This window comes from Phallusia mammillata, chromosome 7 (genome assembly GCF_965637545.1).
Source record: "Phallusia mammillata chromosome 7, kaPhaMamm4.hap1.1, whole genome shotgun sequence".
Lineage (NCBI taxonomy): Eukaryota > Metazoa > Chordata > Ascidiacea > Phlebobranchia > Ascidiidae > Phallusia > Phallusia mammillata.
The window spans coordinates 9,396,677-9,418,317 of record NC_137258.1 but is presented as its reverse complement, the minus strand read 5'-3'; the positions used below and the strand labels follow the sequence as shown (position 1 = coordinate 9,418,317).

The window sequence follows — 21,641 nt, the reverse complement described above, 5'->3', positions numbered from 1 at the left end:
CTAGTCTGTTATAACCAAAGTTTTGGTGTCAAAACGACACTGCTCGGGCAATTTCAACAAAGCAACAACTTAATTTTGCAGGGCTCGTTATTTTTAGTGACACGCGTAGTAGAATGAAAAACACAATGCTTGAAACCTACATAAAACTTGTACACAACGTAATTAGGATAAATAAGAATGGTACAATTCGCTATTCTAATAACATATGCAGCTTGTTTATGGTTCATTCAACATGACGGACAAGCTAAGTAGGGGCATGGTGGAAGCAGTTGAAGATAACTTCGAGATTTAATATGCGAGTTAAGTACGGTTTAGGCGAAGTTCGTACGGCATGTATTGAAGAGAGGGAAAAATTTAAGGAGAGTAGTGGACCACCAGGTCGCTGTACACATGTGGTAAACGTGATTTGTGACACGAAATAATGTTCTGAATGACTTTATCCGAAAGTGCTTTAGGTGTGGGGATTCTTAAAGCTATTGCAAACAGGTATACGGTACGGTGGAACAAAACAATGTAAGAGGGAACAATGGCGAGGGTTAAATATTGCATGATACGATGCATACAAGGCGCCAAATACACTATTGTTTGGCGCCAGTGTGGATAACACTGTACTGAACAAGGATGATGGAAGCTTCGATTTAAGAACCTGTCGCTTGGGCTGATATCTCTCGTAGTAGTTTCAACCAGTGTTTTGCCTGGAAACAGCTTCCAAACAAAGGCGGATTGATTCACAATGGGGTGATACGGTAAGTAAGTAATGTTAAGGTCGTAAAGAATAAATAGCAACCTGCGCACTTGGCACGAAGCACGGGTGAACACAAGCAGCGGATCGACACAGTTTGAATATATGAAGTAACGTGAGTAAGGGAAGTGGCAATACAAGCACGTAGTTTTGTGCTTCGGAGTTAGTTAACAGCGACTTTTTTCTCAATCCTCGGTGACGTTGTGTTTGGTGCGAAGGGCGCGAGACCAAAGAGATCCGTGGACGCCTCTTGAGTTTGGCTGATCAAACCATCTCCGTGACTCCTAAGTTGCAAGAAAGAATATATATTGCAAACATATATAACAGTTTTCCGACCTTAAGTTCACAGTTTGACCTCGAGTTCAGTGTCACAATGTAATTAACAACCAATATTATAGAGTAGGCTAAAACAAATACAACCAATGCTATTTACTGAACCAATGACAATATTTTATCATTAAAGAAGCTGTGTTTCTTCGGTACAGTCTAGTGCAGGGGTGTCAAACTCATGGGGCTTCGTGGGCCACATTGCAGTTGGAAATTATGCCAAGGGCCGCATGTGATTTTTAATCTAGTTTTCTCAACTTTAACCAGGGGAGCACAACCTTTTCGGCCGCATTGCAGATCCTTATTTCACCTTGTTTTAAAATTACAGATGTAAAGAAATAGGTTTATATCATATGTATACCATCTATTGACGCCCCAAAAGCCCAGACTAATTTCCAACTTGATGCGCAGATTGAGCTGCACAGTGTGAAGATCAGTCCTAACTGTTTATGACGTCATAATCTATATTGTGATGCCTGTGGTACCTTTTTTTTCGCATTGTTTGTACACAATAGGCGCACAAAAGTCTGACGCATATGACTATTTCGGATGGTAATACTACTCTTTTCAGTACCACAAAATCTGTTTAGAGCAGTTTGAAAGTCAAAATATTTGGCAAATGAGTTTTATTTACGTCACGGCCGCCAGTACATATAATGTATTTTAATAAACATGTTCATGACCGCACAAACTCGTCTCTGTGGCCGCATGTGTCCGTGCGGCCGCAAGTTGTGGACCCCTGACTGAAACGAAACGCTTTTTGTAGTTAGAGCAGGGGTGTCCAACACGTGGCACGCGTGCCAAAAGTGTCACGCATCGCATTTGAAAATGGCACATAAGCTGTTGCACATTTAGATGGTAAACATTAGGATTTGGCATGCAATTAAATTTGTGTCTATTAATTCTTCTTGGTCTTTATTCTAACTTCAGCAAAGACTACACAACCCACTAACTAAATTGTTCGTTTCTTGACAAATATAATCCCCGTTGCAAACTATTTGTATCTTGGGTCGCACAAACGGAGTATCATAAACAAGTTTACTCGCATTTGACGACATATTTTTTTTCTAAACATTTAATAGGGTTCTATATATTGGCCAAATATTTGGACAGAACCCGTACCGGTAAGACAGTGAAGACATGGTTTGGAAAAAGTACCAAACGTTGGCACGCGAGGATATTTTGAAACCAAAATTGGCACGACGGTGTGTACGAGTTGGACACCCCTGAGTTAGAGGAACGGTTTACTATCGTTTCTATTCACAACATATGAATTTTTATTTCTTTAATAAAGTTCTAGCTGTAAATGTCTGTTTAATGAATAGCTTCAACTTTGATTAGTTAAAACCTAAATACTACATTTTTTGTTGATTGTTTGAGGGCTTGGTGGGCCGCATGCGGCCCGCGGGCCGCACGTTTGACACCCCTGGTCTAGTGTACGTATTTTACATTTTTGAGAAGTAAGTTATAATCGTTTGCTGACAAACATCCTCCTTTGTTGTTGTAACAAGTTGTTGCGCATTTAACTCACCTAGCGAGTTTGACACAGTAGTGGAAGCTAATTTCAAATTTCACTGCAAAACATAACTAGAAGACAAATTTCCCAATCACAACAGACCTTACTGTATGCTTAGCCATTTGCATTTTTTCTAAGTCACCTACCCTGTCTGGTTGCGCAAGGCATGTTTTCCTTTATGCATTGCTTTCACCTTTGACCTTCTCGAGCCCCCACCACTACTGCTGTTACTGCTGCTGCGTGACGTCCGTCTCTGCCGGTTTCTCCGGGTCTTCGGACCGAGGTTTTCGTTGTTGTCGTGGGTACCTGACGTCAAAACACAGTTACTGACAACCTATGTCGTCACAATACGTCACAAAATGGGTTTTGCGTGGTGTTTGACAAAGTTGTACATGTTTTGAACTGTGTGTAACAGTTTTAGGTTAAAAATAGTTTGTGTTTAGAATAAGCTTTGTATTTATGCGATCAAATTATCAATCAAAGCGCCATGCAAATCTTATCAAGACAAAACGACGAAAAGCACTTCACCTCCATTCAAAATATTTTACGCAGTATTAACCTGTCAGGTTTTCTGATGGAAACATTTCGGCAACAATATATGCCATTCTGATTAACCGTCAATACGCATAAACACCTCATCGAGCTAACATTGTACAGTATTTTACCTTTTGACACGCGAACACTGCGCACGCCTCCCTCGTTGCTTACTTTCACTTGGTGATATCTCACAGCCGCCTTGCGGTTCATCCTCGTGTCCGAGCGATTCACCACTCCTTTCTGTGGCTAAGCAGCGAATAAAAGCGTGTTTACTAAACTGGACACTCCTTGGCAGGCGTACAAATAACCTTCCTACGTGTAATGGAGTTGACAGCAATGGATTGTCAAAAAGTAAAAGTACCGCCGAAAAGTTTTTGCGTGACTAGTGTAATTTTTAGGCGACGTGAATTTTAACCAATATAACATTTGTTGCATGATGTACGCTATTCCACCGGTGTATTATAGCTGCCTCCAAATTTGCAGTTATAAGAAAAAACGCAGTTAACCGCCTTTTACAGTACTTGGTCTCAACGGCTTTACAGGCCTAACATTAACAACTGTTGGATTGACATTTACAGGTGATAATCTAGTATCAGAGCACACAACCGTTACAAAAACATAGAAAGAGTATAGGGATGTACTATGTACCAAGAATGGCGATGCTCCAAACAGGTCCTTGCTTCTCTCCTTGCTGGCATCCTGCACAGTGATTTTAGTCTCACAGAAGTTTTGGCTGTCGGCGAGTGGTGCAACAAATGGTGCCGAATCAAAAGGGTCTTGTGGCGACGTAGTGTCTTGCTTCACCTCTGGTATTGTGGCGGCAAACGGCGTACATCCAAACAGGTCAGCGCCCGTTTCCTGTTGCGTAGTTTCGCTGGTGGGCTTTGCGACTCCAGCTACAAATATTACACATAACACTATTCAAAAAAGGTTTTTTATTGTACAGATGTAGGAGTATACTACCAGCAGTGTTTTTGTGTTTTTTTTTAGTGTTTTTTTTTTAACCGTTTCGGTCCCCCAAATTTCTCCAGCGGTTTCCCAAAATTTGGACTTGCAAGCAAATAAGCAAATATGGCTATTTTTGGGTATTTAAATGAAACACTTGCGGTCTCTTAAAACTACTTAGCGGTCACCCAAACCAAACCTTAAAAAAAACCTGACTACCAGTACAAAGACTTAAAGTACAACAGCTTGTGGATAGGAGTAATGTAAAGAACTTACTAGTCCTCAACTTGTGATTGAACGTTCGGACATGCATGCTGTCATTTTTGGTGGTAAACGAGGGAAAGTACGGTCCCCCAAATTTCTCCAGCGGTTTCCCAAAATTTGTCAAAAACTATTTTTTGGTATTTAAATGAAACACTTGCGGTCTCTTAAAACTACTTAGCGGTCACCCAAACCAAACCTTAAAAAAAACCTGCATATGTACCTGTTGCAAATGGCGCATTGGAAAAGACATCAGATCCACTAGACGATCTTTCATGCTTGGAGGAATCCTGGCCAGGTACATGAAGTTGTTGGGTAAAAGGCGTTGCACCAAACATATCGGTTGCTGCAACAGATTCAGGAGCTTCCATGTGATCATCTTCAGAATCAAGAAGACCACGCTCAGTCGTCCCATCATCCTTGGCTTCTTCATCTGATGAGGAAGTAAAGTCCGGGTCGGAGGAGGCATGATCCTCTACTTCTGCCATATCAAGCTCTGCATTTTCTGTTCAAGGCAAGAAAAAAATTTCAAACTTTTTTTGTTGCGACACCCCTGGAAAAGTTTTCTGGTCTTGCGAACGCACCAGCAAATAAAAGTTAATGAGGAAACTTATTATTAAAGTTGTGTTTATCGATACAACCACGAAACGGAACTATTCTGCGAAAATTGAAACGACGCACCAGAGCCTCGCGATGCACAGTTTGAGAACTACTGATCTAATGCTATGCAACCAGTGAAAAGTACAAAACATTTTCTACTCATTTTAAGTTTCCTTTTCAAAAACATAAATAAAATGCAACACAGACACACAACAACCAAAGAATCACACCTTCCAGTGTTGGATCCAAAGTGGAATACCCGATTACTCCAAAAACCCTTAAGCCCTGGGCAGACACAGTTGAAGAAACTTGTTTTAATGGTGGGTTTGTTTGACTCTCCTCTTCATGCATAGTTTGCACTTGGGTATTATTTGCACCCAGTTCTTTAGCATTGCCAGTTGGCCTTGAGTCAACAAAGTCACTTTGGCCTTGCTTGTAATTTGATGGGTAGATGCTGGAACTGTCTCCAGCATCACCTGATAAGTTTTTTGAGGCCGTGATATTTGAAACATTTGGTTCCCCTGGAAAGTTGATGATGTTGTTGTTCTCATTGTCCTCTGCATAAATTGGCATAACTTACTTCATGCCTTAACTGTTATGGTAAACTATTTGCATAGTATGCAAATATGGAAAGATATGCACTAAAATTCCAACACTAACCGGGGTTGGGATTTCTGCTTGTTAGGAATTCATCAAACTCTTTGTCAGTGATGCTGTCTTGTGTAAACTCACTGAAATTGTCACCTTCAAAAGGATTCCATACTGCAAGATCTGGTGTCAAGCTGTTACTGCTTGAACCTAAGAAAGAAAACTAGAAGGGTGGCTTAGCACATTTTACTATAGCATATACACTACAACCTATTCTGCAAACTGTAATATATTCTCTATATTTATTTATATTGGGTCCCATATTAGCCAACATTTTTATAATCTTGATTTGTTTCTGCAGGCAGAAACTCATGGGTCCCCAAAACCGCAAAGTTGTAAACAGACAACCATAAGAAACGGTGCTATAAAGTCAAACACAGTGATTGGTAGTGTTACTTAAAAAAACAAGTTATGTAAAGTACAAACTGTCCAAATCTCATGCAATTGAGACATTGTTATAAGTTTGTGTGCCTAAATAGCATAAAACACTGACATCTCAAAATGGCATATTATACAAACTGTCAAAATGTATTGTTGATTAATTCACCCATTTTGGGGGGTTGGTAGGGTAAATATTAGGGCTGCAGGGTGGAACACAATATTTGACAGCTACAAATGCCAAATTCAAAAAACTATCAAAAATTCATCCAAATCGGACGTTTTATAAACAATAGGTGGCTTAAGCAGTAAATATTGGGCTACATGGTGAAACACAATAATCGACGCCCTAAAATGGAACAATGAACAAACTGTCCAAATTTCATCCAAATCGGACATTGTTTAAAAAATCACCCATTTTGGGGGTCTAGTGGGGTAAATATTGGGGCTACAGGGTAAAACACAACAAACGATGCCCTAAAATGGCACAATGAACACACTGTCCAAATTTCATCCAAATCGGACATTGTTTAAAAAATCACCCATTTTAGGGGGCTAGTGGGGTAAATATTGGGGCTACAGGGTAAAACACAACAAACGATGTCCTAAAATGGCACAATGAACAAACTGTCCAAATTTCATCCGATTCGGACATTGTTTAAAAAATCACCCATTTTAGGGGGCTAGTGGGGTAAACACTGGGGCTATCGAGTCAAACAAAACAAATGGCACATCTACATAACCATATCTACCATCTGTGAAAATTTCATCCAAATCCATCAAACATTTCTTGGCAAAGTGGGGTGGACAAACTTGAGGGAAGAAAAAAAAACAAAGAAAAAAAAAGAAAAAACAAACAAACAAATCGAGTCAAATCAAAATGTGTCCCCTTCAGGGAAGGGGACCCATAATTAAAGAATGTTGCGTCGGAGGGTAGAGCAAGGCAAGTCAAATCAAAGCTCAGCATTTTGCCAAAGTTTGGCGATAAACCAAATATTAACTAGAAAAGTGGCTTTCTGATATACTTTATATATTCTATACGATATTTACCAATTTACTATACTATACACAATTGTATTTACATGTATGATTGTTTTTGCAAGCAAAAAAGAATGGGTCCCCACACGCGTGTTTATGCAGATTTACGGTAAACCTATGTTGCAGTTATTTTTAGATTCTTTTTTTCTTTTTAGATTTTTAGAGACTCTTAAGGGCAAATTTTTTACAAAGCATTAACTTAACTTTAAAACTTTTGTCCGTATTCTTTTTGCATCATTATTATCATATAATTACAAAAAATCGGTGAAAAAAGAACGGGGAAAATACTTTCAATTTAATCTCTTGCTTTGACCTTGATATTGTCGTTGAAGTTCAGTTTTTAAACACAAATTTTCCTAGAAAGCCTTAACTGTTACATTAGACACTACATATAAAAAGTCGTTTGCTACAAAGGTATACAAAACAACTTGTTTTTCACTTAACTTTGTTTCGCAAAAACGACCGTTTAATGACCTTTTGACACTGTTTTTAACAGCATGCAGTCCTTAGAGTTCAACAATACCGTTCAGCCTAATTTATACATCACTTAAGTACTGATTCTTGAATTGATTTGTCAAAAATAAAGAAGATACGTTATGACGAAAAATTCTTAACTGTGTTGTAATGCCTACAAGTTGACCTTTAGTCACCCGTGGTTATGCGACGGCCAAGCTGACAACGAGAATTTAAAGACCATTTATCGCGGCGTTTGAAAAAGTTAAGTTTATTTTTTCATATTTATGTTGATCAACGACGTTTTGCCTGACATAAACGAAACCGAAGTACGTTTATAGAGTTTCAAACTTTAATTTACGTCTTAGGTGTAAAAACTTCGCCAAAACTGAAAATGCGCGTGATAACTCAATAAAACGACACAGCATTGCTGCACAAAAAAACAGCTGATTTCTAATCACCCAAACGACTGTCTCGTAAAACGTCTGTCCGGACGTCAAGCTGAGCACTCCCGCTCTGCCGCCTTAATCATAAACCAGTGAATTCCTCCCTTGGGACTTATATCTGACTGATAGCGTACACATATTATGGGTTGTAAAGGTAACTGGCAAAATTTTAAATCCTAAACGAATACCCTGCTTAAACAATTGTTATTTTTTTTAAATATTTCTGCACCATAGGGCTTGTATTTCTGCCTTAAAACTAATACTGATTATTTCGGGGTTTAAAGGGTGAAAAATGGGTGAATCCGAAAAAAAATACAAATTCTTTAAAAAACCTTACATTGCACCAAACAACAAAGCATGAAACTCCAAGACGCTGTACTTCAGTCAGTACAACGGTTTTAAAAAAATTACGTTTTGGGGGCCTGTGGGTGAACCGCTGGGCCAATCAGGGTCAAACTTCAGGAGGATCAAATTTGGATTATTAACTAACATCTTTGTAAATTTTAATAAACTTAAAGCACTCTTTCTTGACCAAAGGCGTCTCACAAGCCAGCGTTACTAAAACCAATTATTTGGGGGTTTAAAGGGTGAAAATGGGTGAATCCGAAAAAAAGATACACAATTCTTTAAAAAACCTTACATTGCACCAAACAACAAAGCAAGAAACTCCAAGACGCTGTACTTTAGTCAGTACAGCCGTTTTAAAAAAATTACGTTTTGGGGGCCTGTGGGTGAACTGCTGGGTCATTCGGGGTCAAACTCTCAGAGGATCAAATTTGGGTTAATAACTAACATCTGTGCAAATTTCAGTAAATTTAAACCACTCTTTCTTAACCAAACGCATATCACAAACCAGCGTTAGACAGAAAAAAGAAAAAAAGAAAAATACGGACGAAAACAATATCTGTCCCCTTCTGGAAGGGGACCCATAATAATTACAGCTTGTAAATGATTACCATTTCTTGGACGAAACTAGTTCCACCCAATAACAACTGTATTAATTGTCCAAATTAAAAAAAAGGCATCACAATCCAAGCATGCTTTTATATTAATATGAAACACCTCATGATCAGGCTATTGAGAACACTTGTTGTTTTGGTTTCATGGTTTACTTACTTTTTTGAATGTCCAGCCCTTTGGGTGTTTGGTCAGGTAGAACATTAGTTTTGTTCCTTCGCTTCAAGGAGGCAGCCATACCTAAAGTTTTTTTTCAAAAAACCTGTTACAAGAGCACAGAACACTTTAAACCAGGGGTGGGCAACCTGCGGGCCACATGCGGTTGATTAAAGGTTGTGCGGCCCGCAGAGATACTTGGATTTCAAATGTACTGGTAAACAAGTCCAATTATTGTATATTTTTGAGCAGATTAGTGCGCCTGCTGCTATTTTTCTGCGACCTGACAATATGCTGCGAGAATCAAATGCGAATTATGGGTCCCCTTCCCTGAAGGGGACACATCTTGATTTTACTCGATTTGTTTGTTTGTTTTTTCTTTTTTTTCTTTCCTCCCTGAAGTTTGTCCACCCTCTTTTGCCATGAAATGTTTGTTGGATTTGGCTATTGGAGCTTTTCTTTCACAGATGGTAGATATAGTTATGTAGATGTGCCATCTGCTTCGTTTGTCGTGACAACCCCAGTATTTACCCCGCTAGCCCCCAAAATGTAAAATGTTGTTGGTGCGCACCACAAACATTAGTTTTGTGTGATGTTATAAAGGCAACCAGACATATGTTACTTATGTTTGTGGGTTGCTTGGTGGATGTTTTTGCAGTTGACAGTTAGAGGGGTGGTGACAGCCTTATGACGTCAGAAGCGTTGACGAATGTTGCTCATAGCACCTCTAGTGGTCAAAATTTTAAACATTGTCAGAAGTGGATAAAATTTTACATGACTGTTAATTGGGTCATTGTGATTTCATATTTTATACTTTTGGGTGTTAAACCCCATCAGTTACCCCACTAACCCCTAAAATGGGTGAGTTTTTTAAACGGTGTCGGAATTAGATGAAATTTTGACAGCTTGTATAATTTGTCATTTTTAGGTTTCAATTGTTGTGTTTAACCCTGTAGCCCCAATATTTACCCCTCTAGCCCCCTAAAGACTGAATTTGTTAAACATTGTCCGAATTGGATAAAATTTGGACAGCTTATAGAATGTGCTACTTATAGTTGTTGTTTGTTATGTTCAACTTTGTCGCCCCCAACATTTACCCCACTAGCCCCCCAAAATCGGTCAATTTTTTAACAATGTCAGAATTGAGTGAAATTTGGACAGCTTGTAGAGTGTGCATTTATAGGTGTTGATTCTTGTGTTCAACCCTGTAGCTCTATCATTACTCCACTAGCCCCCAACAGTCATGTGCAATTCACGCTGATTTGTGTTACAGGAGCTGATTATTGTGTTTTAGCCTCTTTTCTCACTGTTTAACACGTTTTTCTCAGACAGACCATAAAATAGAAAAACCTTCAAAAATGTATAAATGCACTGAATTTAAATAGTTTGTACTCCATAAAGCATATTTATTTGTGCACAGTACCAATCACTGTGTTTTACCTTACAACACCCGACTTTCTCATGGTTATCTCTTGAAATGTATTATTTACAACTTTGCATGTGTGGGGGACCCATGAGTTTTTGCTTGCAGAAACAACCAAGGTTATGAAAGACAGTGGATGATAATGGGACCCAATATAAAATAAGTGTAGAAAATATGTGTTATAGTGTATGTGCAAGGGCAATATGTGCTAAGCCACCCTTCTAGTTTTACTTGTAATAGGGCATTTTTGGTATGCAACGAAGTAAAATCACCTTTGTGTGATATAAATGTGCGGCCCGCGATCTAATAATTGCAATTGTTTTTGGCCCCACAGTGACAAAGGTTGCCCAACCCTGGTTTAAACATTGCAGTCCCCAAACGCTAGAACATACTTGTTACATCACTTTGTGCCCTTCTATGTGTCCGATGGCTGGATTCCGTTGAGGACAGTTCAGTTCCAGCTAGATCTTGACTTGGAGAGATAGATAAACTTCCACCCAATGTTACAGGCAGAACTTTCACACGATTATGCAAGCCCCCTTGATTGTGCCTACCACTGCGCTCGCTAGCTTTAGGTGCTTGATTTGTACCAGGCTGTAAATAGATACAGAAATTTGTAAAATTTCCAAGTCTAAATGGAGCCAAAAATTAACCAAAAAACTGGCCAAAGTCAGCCACACCAGGTCGGTATCAGACACTAAGCATTTCACACATTTTTATTTTTAACCACTGTTTTTGTTCAAGCAGGGGTTTCCACTGTTTTTGTTCAAGCAGGAGTTCAAGCAAGTCATGCTACAACACACTTATTACAGTAGGTTTTTCCTGTGTTTACATTACCTGTATATTGTCCTGTGTTTCCATTTGCTTCTGATGTTGAGCTTGAATTTGTTGCTGGATTAGATGTTGTGCCTGCCTTTGCTGCTGTAACTGTATCTGCTGCATCTGTTGTTGTTGTTGCTGCTGCTGCTGTAGCTGCTGCTGTTGTTGTTGTTGCTGCTGCTGCTGTAACTGTTGTTGTTTCTGTAGTTGTGCTTGTTGCTGCCGCTGTTGTTGCAATTGATGCTGTTGCTGAGCATGCAAGTGTTGTTGTATCTGTTGTTGCTGTTGTAATTGTTGTTGTATGTGCTGTTGCTTCATCTGTTGTTGTTGCTGAAGATTTTGAGCATTGTTCATGTGCATTTGGTTGGTAGCTTGCTGAAGTAGCGCCTGCAAATTTTAAATCTAGTTATTCCAGCAACATATTTTTCTAAAATTTGCATCAATTTGAAATGTATAAGGTTTTAAAATCAATTAGGGGGGCTCTTACCTCTTATGATGGTATTTTTGTGTAAAACTATATAACTATATAGTAGAGAACTGAGACCATAAAGTGATAAGAGGCACACTACAGGTCTTTGTACCCATCACAGCACTATCAATTAATACACATGCATCCCCCATCAAGTATCATTATGACAAAATAAAAACTAGTGATGTACCGAATCGGCTAAATTTCGATTCGGCCGAAACCGAATATTCGGCGGTTTTGCCGAATAAATTCGGCCGAATCAACCGAATCATTTATGACGTCACGCGAAGTCGCACGCTTCGCGTTTAACGTGAAAAAAATGTTCATCTACCAGGCAACCAGTGCAAAATAGTTGTGTTTCGTCCTTATTTCAGTTCTGTGGGGTTTAAAACTGCCTTAAGCATGATTGGCAACCTACCAATGAATTACTAATTTTTTTACTACCGTGGGAAAAACGATAATGTGTTGAAAAAGATAAACATTGACGCAATTTTCGTTATGTTTGGGCTTTTGAAAGATTGCGTGGACCATAATAAGCAGAAAAGACACGTTTAACGATTTAAATTTGTGTTCGTAAAAGATTCGGTTTCGGCCGAATCGCAACAAATTATTCGGCCGAAACCGAATCTTTGCAAAAATGATCGATTCGGCCGAATAAATTCGGCAAACCGAATATTCGGTACATCTCTAATAAAAACCATTATTATGCCAATCAATCTTGATGACCAACAATACCACTATTTTGTTACTCATTTCATAGCAAAAAAAAAACTGTACAAAATATCAAAGGTTTAAAGAATTAAATTGCTCTTTCCAGAGTTCACATAAACTGAATAAAATACAGGTGGATGGTTGTGCCTACAAGCAAGTCTGCTGATGTTATCAACAGGAAACCAGAAGGGTGGCTTAGCACATATTGCCCTTGCACATACACTATGATCTATTTTAAAGCATAAATATATTTCCTATGCTTATTTTGTATTGGGTCCCATATTAGCCATCGTCTTTTATCACCTTGGTTGTTTCTGCAGGCAAAAACTCATGGGTCCCCACACATGCAAAGTTGAAAATAATGCAATTCAGTAGATAACAATGAGTAAGTTTGGTATTGTGAAGACAAACACAGTGATTGGTACTGTGCATATCTAAATATGCTATATGGAGTAAAAACTATTTAAATTAAAAAACTCATTTTAGGGGGATAGTAGGATAACTAATTGAGGTTCAACACACACAAACTTAAAAGTAGTAAACCACAATGACTCAATCAATAGTACTGCAAAATTTCAGTCCAATCTGTCAACGTTTACAATTTCAACCCCTAGAGGTGTTTTGAGCAACAACCGTTAATGTTTCTGACGTCAAAGGGCTGTTAACAACCCCCGAACTGCAATGGCGCAATAACGATAATTGGCATACTTTACAAGCTATCCAAATTTTAGCCAATTCTTACATTGTTTACAAACTCAACCCTTTTAGGGGGCTAGCGGGGTAAATACTAGGGTTATCCGGACAAACAAAGTGGGATGCACATCTACATAACTATATCTACCATCTGTATAAGTTTCAGCCACATCCATCAAGCATTTGATAGAAAAACGAGTCAGACAAACTTCGGGGGGAAAAAAACATTTTAGGGGGCTAGCGGGGTAAATACTGGGGTTATCAACAAAAACAAAGTGGAATGCACATCTACATAACTACATCTACCATCTGTAAAAGTTTCAGCCACATCCATCAAGCATTTGATGGCAAAACGAGTCAGACAAACTTCGGGGGGAAAAAAACATTTTAAGGGGCTAGCTGGGTAAATACTGGGGTTATCAACAAAAACAAAGTGGGATGCACATCTACATAACTACATCTACCATCTGTGTAAATTTCAGCCAAATTCATCCAACATTTGATGGAAAATCGAGTCGGACAAACTTCAGGGAAAAAATACCCATTTTAGGGGGCTAGCGAGGTAAATACTGGGGTTATCAACAAAAACAAAGTGGGATGCACATCTACATAACTACATCTACCATCTGTGTAAATTTCATCCAAATCCATCAAGGATTTGATGGAAAAACGAGTCGGACAAACTTTGGATAGAAGAAAAAAAAAGAAAAAAAACAAACATTTTGAGTAAAATCAATATGTGTCCCCTTGAAGGGGACCCATGATTAGTTTCATGCTCAAAATGTTGTTGCTCAAAGAATACACAGAAAAATAGGGCACTCTGTGTCAAACAACACAGCAAGTTCAATTTAGCTATTAAATATGTAGAAATTTTAACCTGTTTAATTTGTCCCAGTGCTTGCTGGTATTGTTGGTACTTGGCTTTTGCTTGCTGTAAGTTTTGGGCAATAACCGAACCTTCTTGTTGTAGCTGATGGACTTTGGGCTGCAGACAAATAAAATTTGGTCACTTCAACAACCCAACATTAAATTATGCGTTTAAATCTCAATTAAAGATAAACCAGCATAAAATTTACTAAGTATCTCACCAAAAATTTGTCAAATTGATGATGCTAACTCTACATCAAACAAACATGTCCTTGGCTTGACAAGCAGTTCAATTTAGCAAGTAACATACTCTGTGGCAAGCGTATGGGTTGCATTGACCTCAAATTAAATTGTGGTATATTTATTCCCAAATTTTTAATTTTCTAATTTTTTTTTTCCAGAAATATATTTTTTATCCTTCATTCCACATTACTATTTGATTAGTTCTAGGGTAACGGTTTTCAAACTAGAGACAAACGGTCCCGTAGTGGTACACAAAGCGATTTCCACAGGACTACTAAAAGCCCAAGGTTGTACAATCTTACTTGTGTTGCAAACGAACAATTGTTTACGCATAATCACATGTCTTAAACTCTTCTGTGATGTCACAAGCTGCTTTTAGATCATTGATATTTGTAAACAAGCGAGTTCTAGGTTAAATAAATCCTGAATGTTGTAGTAAAGGTGGAAATGTAGTCAGGAAATTTATTTTGCTTGGACCGTAAGTCCTACAACTTTACAAAGGAATAGCAAAGTGACAATTATGTAAGTCATAAAGTTTGAACACCACTCTACTTGGCCTGGGAAATAGTCTATGCGGCCTAAATGAGTGTGGATAAACCGTTTGGTGGCCCTTATAAACAAAAAGGTTCCACACCCCTGGTCTAACCAATAACCCAATATGTTCAAAACAAATTGGCCTTACCTTACTGATTAAATTATGCTGTATTAGACCAATCCTTGCTACCCATACAAACGTAGTACAAGCTGTCAATATATTTGTGGACTAGCCAAACATTAATATTTTACTCAAATATTGTCACAATTGTGTGTTCAATCTCATTATGGTTATAGTTCACTCAATTTCACAAGGTAGGGTGGTAATTTAAAGTGGGGGGAATGTCATTTGTTATGAAAGATCATTGTGCATTCCATATTAAAGTATGGTAATACCATCTGAATAACGATCCAAAAAACATCTCAATACCATTGGTCCCAAATTGCACCAAGCTGTGATGTGTAATTCCAACAGTGATGATGCAACTAATGACTCACTTGAATCAGATGCAGTAAAGCAGGTTGCTGTGCTGCTTGTTGCTTATGTGCGTTTATCTGTTGCTCCAGTGCAAGCAGTTGTTGTTGCATTGGAATGATTTGCTGATGCAGAACTCTCTGACTTTCCTCAGCAATTTGTGTTTGTTGCAGAACCAGCTTTGGGTCAATGCCTGCTCCACCAGACTGTGACAACAAATTGGTTTCAAATAGTGAAAAATCATGAAATTGTGTCATAATTTATCTGTCAAATTTGTCTTTTTTCAATTTTTTTAAGTTTTTTTTTATTGTACTGATAGATGACATGTGTTCATTCATAAGTTTAGGTGTTTTTTAATTAAATGTTACTGTAAAATCCACTTAAAAGCAACAAATTCGCTTCATGAACTAAAAACGTATACTGGACTACTTCAACTAGTGGCTATATAAAATGGCATTTAAACTCACTGTTAAAGCCTGGCTCACAAAGCCACTTAAGATGGATTACAGCCTGCACACACTTCACAATCATTTACAAGGGGCTTGATAGAGATACAAAATGCCTACTTACCATATTCTGCTGTGGTGGCGTGTGGTGTATTTGCTGAGGCTGCATGTGGCCTGACATTGATTGAGCAACCACAAGAGGCTGTGCATTATTGGCAGGGGGCATAGATGATACATCCGCAGAGGAATCAGTCACTGTTAAGTTAGGCAAATTGGTGGTGGTTTGAGCTATCTGTTGCTTGGGTTCAGTCCCAGCTGGTAATGTTTTGGCAACCTGTCAAACCATAATTTTACAACATAATACAAAATACAGAAAATTAATTGAGAAAAGTTTACTCTCATAAATGATACTCACACTTCTCATTCCAATCTACAATCCTATTAATAGGCAATTACCAAATACATTAATAGGGGACATTATCATTGAAAACTATGAAGTAGTTTTTAACCTGTGTGTTCACCAAGTGCTGTGAGCGAGGACGTGCAGCTGGTTGTGGCAGGGACAGCTTCCCCTGGGGACGCTTTCTTGGGGTAATACTTGTTTCAGTAGGACCACCAGCATTTGACAAACCAAGCTTGTTTCTGAGATCCCTGACAACAGGGTTGGGTGATAATTGTAAACAAACATATTTTTATGTACTGCTGTATTAAAATAATGCACAACATTTAAAATGCCTTATGCAATAAGGCCTGACCGCAAATTTTGGACAGTCACTGAACTTATGCAAATTTATACTCATTATCATGCTCAAATATAATATATTTAAAATATTTTCAACGCAGTGGTTCGGTGAATTACAGAGGAAACTGATGACCTCTTTACATTCAGCATATGCTAATGTGAACAAGCAGAAAGGAAATGATTAAATATGACACCTTTGCTTCGCAGCTTCTTTCATTTCCTCTGCTTGGCTTCGGGTCAGCGGGCATTGTAATTGGGTAGGAAGAGTAGAATTCTATAAAATGTCATTACAAGAAACAATGGTGTTTGTGACAGCTAACATCATAATGCAAACAACCTTAAATCAATATGTAGCAAGAAATCTTCCAATTTAAAGTTCAACTCTTGAGCTATGACTATTAAATGTGCGAGGTGTTTAAAATTAAGCCTCAAGGCACAAACAAGCCTAGGTGACGATAGAAGATTACACACAGCAAGTTAATCCAAGCCAACTTTCAATAATGGGCTTTTTATAGAAAGGCCAATGTGATTATTGACAAGATTAGCTTTGCAAGGAATGCTGGATTAAGAAACATTTAAGGAACACAAATGCAGAACGAAGCTAGCATTTCTTTCCTTACTGGGATCTTATGGTCAATTTATCAATGGGCACAAACCTGTGTGTTAAGGACATGGTTTGGTAATTTGCATGCTTGAAATGCAAAATGAGCCACTTGAAAGATGTCAGGTCTGATGTCTGGGTTCGGTTCCAACATATATCCTGAAAATTTAAAACCAAGTTTGTGCATTAGCTTGCATAAAGAAAATCAAAGCAGTGTGGTGCCCTAATTAACACTGACATTATTGGCATGCAATTGCAGTAGTTGTTTTTACTTACGAATTAAACAGTGTATATCCCTGGAGTATTTTGAATCATCAGGGATTGTAAATTCCCCGCTTTGAATGGCAAGCGTACTCTCCCCAAAAGGAAGTTCGAAGAAACACAATTTGTAAAGAAGACAGCCCAAAGCCTTGAAAACAACAGAAAACAATACTCTAGCTTTTATTCCACAAATATATAGTTGTGGAGTGTACACAATACATACCCAAATATCTGCTGGTGTGCCAATATTTTTTCCCATAAACAGGTCCACCATTTCAGGAGAGCGATATGACAAAGTAGTGTATCTACAAGAAAAATTGAATTTGTTGAATAATAGCATTAAGTAAAAGTGTAAAGTATTATGATACACACTTTGTAACATCATCTTCAATCCGCTGCCTTGTTGCTTGGTCTTTGGGGCACATCACCTCTGTAGTGGCACTTCCAAAATCACACAACACATAGTTGCCAGAATCATGTAAGAGAACATTTTCCACCTAATTTTGTACCAAATTTTTGTAAGTCCACCATGCTTGCACCGAGTGTGCTATACTGATTAACACAATAAAAGATAACCGAGCACCTCAATCTGGTTTTACCTTTAGATCTCGGTGTATGATAGGTGGGTTGGAATGGTGCAAAGAAGCCACTGCTTCAATCACATCACAAAAAATTTTAAGCACTTCAGTTTGCGAAAATCCTGATCCTAGGCGATTGTTCATTAACTGAACAATATGGCCACCTAAAACAATTTTATGGTGTCATATTAAATACACACACATGTTATATTTTTCACATTTCCCCTATTGCTTGTTGTAAAAGACATATATATATGCAACAACTGTCTTCATGCTGTTCTGTTTTAGATTATTGTTATGATATTCAACAGCTTTATACAGATGGCAGTTTCGGATCTTAGTTTTCTATCTATGTTTCTTATTTAAAGTTTTATGCAGCAAACAGATTATCACCTCTGCAATATTCCATAACAATAAGGACTTCATATATTTCCATATTGTTTGCAGATGAATTTATGCTTGCATCAAGAAGACGAACTATGTTCTTTTTGCCATAATGTTCTTTCTGTAATCCAGGAAACTTTAATTAGCTTTGCATATAAATTAAAAATGTGCCATAGCCTAACAACAAACCATAATGTCAATTTCCCTCTGGCAGACCTGCAGGTCAGATCTGTTGTTTACAAACATTCTCTTCAGCGCAACTTTTTGTCCATTGTTAAGTTTTCCCAGAAATACCATGGAAAATCCACCTAAAGCAAAACAAGAAAAGATCAAAATGCCACAAGCTATAAAAGTAACACCTTTTAAAACCAAATTAATAGTATTACCTTCAGCTAGCACATCTTCAACAGTCACATGACAACGACTGACTTTTAACACTTTTCCCACAAACTCACTACCAGGAGTTTGGGCAAAGAATTTCTTCATCTCGATAGTTCGTCAACAGAAGCTTGTATTCATCGACACTGTTGTAATAGTCACAACCTGCCACAGGCAGTATAGTAAAACCAAATGCACCTATTTTTGTTGACCCTGGACAATATCCATAGTGAAAAAGTATAGGATTGGGCTAATCCAGCACCAAATTAAAGGATCTTTCTGTCAAAACTTCAATGGGTAAAATGATTTGCTATGAGCAAACTACTGCTAAAGATCAAAACATTAGCTTTTATTATTTTGGGGGTGGACCGGCAGACCAGCACGAATTGCGAACAATGGCGATATCTCTTATAATGAAAACGATACAAATCCGAAATTCTAATCTGAAAACACAATATTCTACGATTTTGAAGGACAGGCGCGTGTACATTGTAGAGTCGCAGATAGACCCGGCTTCCTAAAAATGAACTATATCGACTATCGAGCTAAGGTGGAATCCTTTTTTGCATCATGAGATTGCCTGAGTTTAAACCTCAACAAATTTTTCAACGCAAAAGGCAATTCATATTTTGTATTATCATAGTATGCTTATACTGTGATATTACAATATTTACACCGTAAGCATAACCTAGTTCTGTAAAAATAAAACACAAACAACATTAAAGATAATGAACGTAGTCCACCGGTCTTTACGAAGCGCCAAAGAGCTCTGATTTTATTTTGATGGGTTGTTCAGGAAGGTTGTAATAAGTTGTCAAAACACTAAATTATTGCAAACAGGTGCAGAGATTTAACTCAAAGAGATTTTTTTTAACAATCTATGTTTGAACCGTGTTTTGACTTTTTAATGGGTAGAATGGGGTTTGTGTAATTACCACTGTGGCTATCCTGTAAATATCGCGTGACCGTTGTGGCCAATCTGCATAGGTCAGTGGTTCTCAAAGTATGGGTCGCGACCCAAACATGGGTCGCGCAGGGTCAAAAAATGGGTCGCGCTATGATGATTCAGTTCTGCCCAAACGAACCTTTTTCAAGTATTTTTAATTCTCCATCATGACTGAATTATTGCATCATAAGCATTTTATGTGGCTTCATCTCAGTAATATTGCATCATAAGTGGTTTTCTGAGAGTTTTGATGGCACAGTGTAATCATAGCCAAGTTAAGCCTCACTCAAACCAATCATTACCGCATACAGACAATTACCTTCCAATTTTACTGTTGCGCACAGTGTTTTTTAAGGTTTTTAAGGCCGAAACGGCCCCCCAAATTTCTCCAGCGGTTTCCCAAAATTTGGACTTGCAATTCGTTTAAGCAAATATGGCTATTTTTTGGTATTTAAATGAAACACTTGCGGTCTCTTAAAACTACTTAGCGGTCACCCAAACCAAACCTTAAAAAACCTGGTTGCGCACATGAAGATTGTAACGTCATAGCACCGGTAATAATAGAACAAGTTAATCATGTGAAACTGAACTTGGAGCTGCAACAGTTAGCGTTCAAGGATGAGTAAATATTCGTACAAGGAAACAATACATTTTTTGTTGTTTAATTTTTGTTGGCTTGGGTCGTGAGATGCTCATAAAGCTCAGATATGGGTCGCGCTCAAAAAAGTTTGAGAACCACTGGTATAGGTGAATGAGACCCGATTGAAGTGTTATTTCCACCAGCCTACAAACCCTCACCCTAACCCAAATAGCTCTAACCGTCAACGCTTGTGTTAAAAAAATTGCTCACAGCGGTCATGCCGTATATACAGGTTGCCACAACGGTCAAGCAGTAGCCTAGCCCAGCCCAGCTAGGCCTACAGGCAGGGTTGCCATACCGTCCTTATTTATAAGAAATGTCTTCTTTTTCACTAACGTCCCTATTTTGTCTTATTTTTAACTGTTACAAGTCAAATCCCTGCTACAAGTAAAAGTAAACCTAGACCTGAGCTGTCGTGAGATATTTTCTACGAACAAGGAGTTGCTGGAACAGATTGTTTCTGGCAAAAATATGGCGTGTGATATGTCATGGCTCGTATAAATACAAACATTTATTCGAAAACGTTTGTTTCGTTTCGTATAAAAACTTAATTTTTCGGTTGTCCTTGTTTTCGACTCCGTGTCGATGGCAACCCTGCCTATACAGGTTGGCCACAGCTGTCACGCGGTTTTTACAGGTTGGCCACAATGGTCACGCAGTATTTACAGGTTGGCCACAGCATTTAGAAAGTGTGTACGCAGGCTGACCACGGCGGCCACAGCGATCACAGAGGTCAAGTGTTATTTACATACAACCCAATGCTTTGTGATGGCGAAAGTCAGCCAATGTCGGAATTTAGTTTAGGTAGCCTATTTGTTATTCCGTTAAAGCAAAAAAAAAAAATAGTAGCCTAGCTGTCAATATTTTAGCCTACAAAGTAGGCTAAGCTACGCTGCTGCATAATTTCGTAACGCTTGCTATGTCATTTCTTCCTTCCATAAACCCACGGGTTCTTAAACTGGGGGGCGCCTTAAGATTAATATTTGGCTGTTTCTAAAGGCATAACTGTCACTTATGTAGCCTAGTTGTTAAATCAGAAAATCTTTGAAAAGGAGGACATTTGGGTACTTTTTCTAGTCTTCGGAGGAAAACTTGGTTTTTGTTAAAAAAGGAGGACATGTCTTTCAAAAAGAGGACGTATGGTAGGTCTAAGTCAGTGGTTCTCAACTCGTTTCAGGCCATGGACCACCGGCCCAGTAAAAATAATATCGTGGGCCAATTCATTTTTGAGCAAGTTTGAAGTACGCATACAAAACTACTATGGGCTTGAAACATAATTTTGATACTCTTTCAAGATGTAACATGCAATCATCTCTAGTTTATCACTTAATTTAGTGGACCACTCAAAAAGTCGTCATGGACCACTAATGGTCCATGGACCACCAGTTGAGAACCACTGGTCTAAGTTGTAGCCTACTAACCAAACT

The 21,641-nt window shown here is 38.3% G+C and overlaps 1 protein-coding gene across 4 annotated transcripts; it reads right to left on the bottom strand.

Moving 5' to 3' along the window:
- Positions 1 to 69: 69 nt before the first annotated feature.
- LOC145239663 (uncharacterized) lies at positions 70 to 18,919 on the bottom strand. Of its 4 annotated transcripts, none has more exons than XM_080103037.1 (23): positions 18,637 to 18,916; positions 18,440 to 18,558; positions 18,260 to 18,371; positions 17,888 to 18,030; positions 17,661 to 17,785; positions 17,512 to 17,593; positions 17,304 to 17,436; positions 17,083 to 17,186; positions 16,621 to 16,700; positions 16,194 to 16,335; positions 15,809 to 16,018; positions 15,262 to 15,444; positions 13,997 to 14,104; positions 11,265 to 11,633; positions 10,820 to 11,021; positions 9,008 to 9,088; positions 5,589 to 5,726; positions 5,159 to 5,485; positions 4,552 to 4,833; positions 3,771 to 4,018; positions 3,251 to 3,368; positions 2,732 to 2,891; positions 70 to 1,026 (listed from the first exon to the last, which is right to left on the bottom strand). In XM_080103037.1, the coding sequence occupies exons 1-23, from the start codon at positions 18,734 to 18,736 to the stop codon at positions 906 to 908; spliced, it is 3,687 nt and encodes a 1,228-aa protein (XP_079959163.1). In that variant the 5' UTR covers positions 18,737 to 18,916; the 3' UTR covers positions 70 to 905. The 4 variants fall into 4 exon arrangements, with proteins under 4 accessions (XP_079959163.1, XP_079959164.1, XP_079959165.1 ...); XM_080103038.1 differs by having other exon boundaries at positions 16,194 to 16,326; positions 18,637 to 18,915; XM_080103039.1 differs by lacking the exon at positions 9,008 to 9,088 and having other exon boundaries at positions 18,637 to 18,918.
- Between the last annotated feature and the right edge of the window lie 2,722 nt (positions 18,920 to 21,641).

Bases quoted from the DNA above. Each gene is read 5' to 3' on its own strand.
- LOC145239663 (XM_080103037.1), bottom strand. From the start codon at position 18,736: ATGAAGAAATTCTTTGCCCAAACTCCTGGTAGTGAGTTTGTGGGAAAA. The intron at 17,187-17,303 runs GTAAGTAAAAAC...TTAAATTTTCAG, and splicing joins GGATATACACTGTTTAATTC to GATATATGTTGGAACCGAAC. The intron at 2,892-3,250 runs GTAAAATACTGT...TTTTGACGTCAG, and splicing joins CAGTGTTCGCGTGTCAAAAG to GTACCCACGACAACAACGAA.